The sequence below is a fragment of the Arachis duranensis genome, chromosome 9 (genome assembly GCF_000817695.3).
Source record: "Arachis duranensis cultivar V14167 chromosome 9, aradu.V14167.gnm2.J7QH, whole genome shotgun sequence".
NCBI lineage: Eukaryota > Viridiplantae > Streptophyta > Magnoliopsida > Fabales > Fabaceae > Arachis > Arachis duranensis.
The window spans coordinates 10,718,311-10,721,279 of record NC_029780.3 but is presented as its reverse complement, the minus strand read 5'-3'; the positions used below and the strand labels follow the sequence as shown (position 1 = coordinate 10,721,279).

The following is a 2,969-nucleotide window of genomic DNA, read 5'->3' as shown; positions in this document are numbered from 1 at the left end:
CAAAATTATATGATACACAAACAATGGAATCAGCAATCAGCAATCACACATTCTGAAATCTTTAAAAAAGATGACACAAAATTCATAAATCTGCAAATGAGGGCAAATAAGAACTCGGATATAACAACTTCAGAAATCTTCAACATTTGAAGAAGCACAAATAAGCAATTTTAAGCAAATCAGGGCAAATCTCAAATCATCCTACGAGAAATTTAAACATTCTCATCAACATGAGGACAAATCAAAAGGTGAGGGTTTCTCAAATCAGAAAATGGGATAATCAAAAATCCATCTTGAACTTCACAAAATTAACAAGCAAATAAGGTAAATTGAAAGAACATGCCAGCTCCGTTGACAGAGAAACAGAGACCAGACGCACAGCTCCGAGACGGTGGCGACGCACACCCATCGGTGTGGATACAGAAGCAGTGTCACAAACCGAGGGTGACAACTGGGGCCACGAAGATGAACCAAGGAAAACTGGAGAGGCGCCGTCGTGGTTGCGACCCTTGGAGGTGCTACCAGCGGCGGGTCAAGCTCCAGGATTCGTTCAAGGCAGAGGATAGGAGAAAGGGTAGACGAGACGAAAAAAGGGGGTTAGGGTTGGATGCTGATGAAAATGAAATTGTATTTGGGGGTTAGGGTTTATTATTAAAATTAAGGGCATTTTAGTAATTTTAAATATTTAGTCTCCATTTTCTATTTCAAACGAAACAGGATACTGAGACATAAATCAGTCTTGTACACTTTCACACCAAACATAATACTAATACTTATTCTGTCTCTGTCTCTTGGTCTCTGTCTCGCAAACAAACACTACCTTATGGACAGATATGTTAGCGTTTTCAACTTTCATGAATAGAAATGGTAGTTTACCCAATAATAAATTCTGATAACTTTAGCATTAGATTTTTTTCTATTATAAAATAAAAAAAACTTTATTTCCAAAAAAATTATTGAAACTTTAATTTTTGGAATCTAATTTTTTTGTGGAAGCAAGTTCACAACCATTATCATTGCCTCTAGGAGTACATCGGAGTAGTGCACAAAAGTATACATGAATAAGCCGTATTTAACAATGTGTGATAGGAATGGTGCTCTCAACACCTTAATCTTGAATAGTGGACAAACAACAAGCATGACTTCTTTAATATCGTCGGTGACAATAACAACTATGATCCTTTATCACTGTTTTTGTTTGTTTTGGTGGTAGATGTGCTTAACAGGATGATTAGGGAGGCGGTAAGAAATGGTCGTATCTCTCCACTGCTAGTTGGTCGGGATAATATAGAGTTATCACACTTAAAATTTGCTGATGACACTATATTATTCTGTTCGTCGGATGAGGAGACAGCCCGAAACTATAAGAGGTTGCTGAGGTGCTTTGAAATGATGTCTGACTTGAGTATTAACTTCGAGAAGTCCAATTTGATACTAGTGAACTGCAGCCAGGAGTGGGCTAGACAGATGTGTCAGTTACTAGATTCCCAGGAGGCGGCCTTACCGGTGAGGTATCTTGGGATTAGCCTAGGAGCAAATTCGAGGTTGGTAAAAACGTGGAAGCCGGTTATAAACAAGGTGGAAGAGAAGCTCAGTTTGTGGAAAGGAAGGGTCCTTAGTAAGGCTGGGAAGCTAGTACTCATTAAGTGGGTTATTAATAGCTTGTCGATTTATTACTTGAGTTTGTATAAGATGCCAAAAGCGGTTGCACGTAAAATCATCTCAATGCAGAAAAGGTTCTTCTGGGGGAAGGATGATAGGCGACCTGGCATGGCTCCAGTGAAGTGGGAAATGATCCAGGCACCAAAGAAGCTAGGAGGTTTGGGTGTGGGGGATGCGGTGGTTCGTAATGCTGCTTTACTATTTGAATGGTGGTGGCGGTTCTCAAAGGAGGAATGCACCCTATGGAAGAAGATTGTGTGCTCCTGTAATAACTTGAATCTAAATCACCTATTGCCATCGCAAAAATTACCAGAAAGAGGTGGTCCATGGAGAGACATATGTCAACTGCAAATAGAGGAGCAACATGTAAGGCAAAAGATGATTGATGGCCTTACTATGGAAGTAGGAGATGGTAGATCCACAAGGTTTTGGAAGGATACGTGACTCCAAGTGGGAAAGCTGAAAGACTCCTTTCCGAGACTCTTCTTAATTTCAAACAAAAAAGGATCAGTAATTAGGGACTGTGGGTTCTGGGATGGGATAGAGTGGGTATGACACTTCTAATGGAGGAGAAGATTACGCCAATGGGAAACAGAGACACTAGACCAGATACTTCAAGTATTGCAATCTTTTAGATTGATAGCAGAAGTGCATGATAGAGTGGTGTGGAAATTTGACAAGGAAGGTGTTTATTTTACTAACTTATTTGTGCAAGTTTTGCAGGGAGATTCTTTGGATGATGAGCTACTAAGATACAAATTCACTAAGAAAATTTGGAAAGGGCTAGTTCCACCTCGAGTGGAGTTGTTCACTTGGTTTGTATTGGTAGGCCGAGTAAATACAAAGGATTGGCTAAGTAGGCTGGGACTTTTACAACAAAATGATAACTTGTGTGTGTTGTGTAACAATGAAGTAGAAAATATTCAACACTTATTTGTTTCTTGTGAGTACTTTTGGCAGGTGTGGTGTGCCTAGATTTCAGAGTTTGGACAGACGTAGATTGCACCTGATATGTTGAAAGAACACTTTGAGAGTTGGAGATCTATGTCGCTGAGAAAAGAGATGCGCAAGTGTCGGCTAGTTGGTTTCTTCTCAACTATTTGGAATATTTGGTTACGACGCAATGATGTCATTTTTCAGGGAAAGCCAACAGGAGTTGTAGAGTGTGTTGCTCAAACCTTCTCATGTGCTACGGAGTGGTGTGGTAAATAACTCATGTTGATGGTTATGCCGGAGATGACATAGGAGTTATCTTCTTTTATTTTCAATTTTTCTTGTTTCATTTGTGTGTTGAGCTACTTCTTCAA

General features: G+C 39.7%; 1 protein-coding gene across 1 annotated transcript; it reads left to right on the top strand.

The window, feature by feature from the left end:
- The first annotated feature begins 339 nt into the window (after positions 1–339).
- On the top strand, positions 340–2,106 carry LOC107464586 (uncharacterized). The gene is made up of 2 exons (XM_016083506.1): positions 340–627; positions 1,123–2,106. The coding sequence occupies exons 1-2, from the start codon at positions 340–342 to the stop codon at positions 2,104–2,106; spliced, it is 1,272 nt and encodes a 423-aa protein (XP_015938992.1).
- Positions 2,107–2,969: the final 863 nt, after the last annotated feature.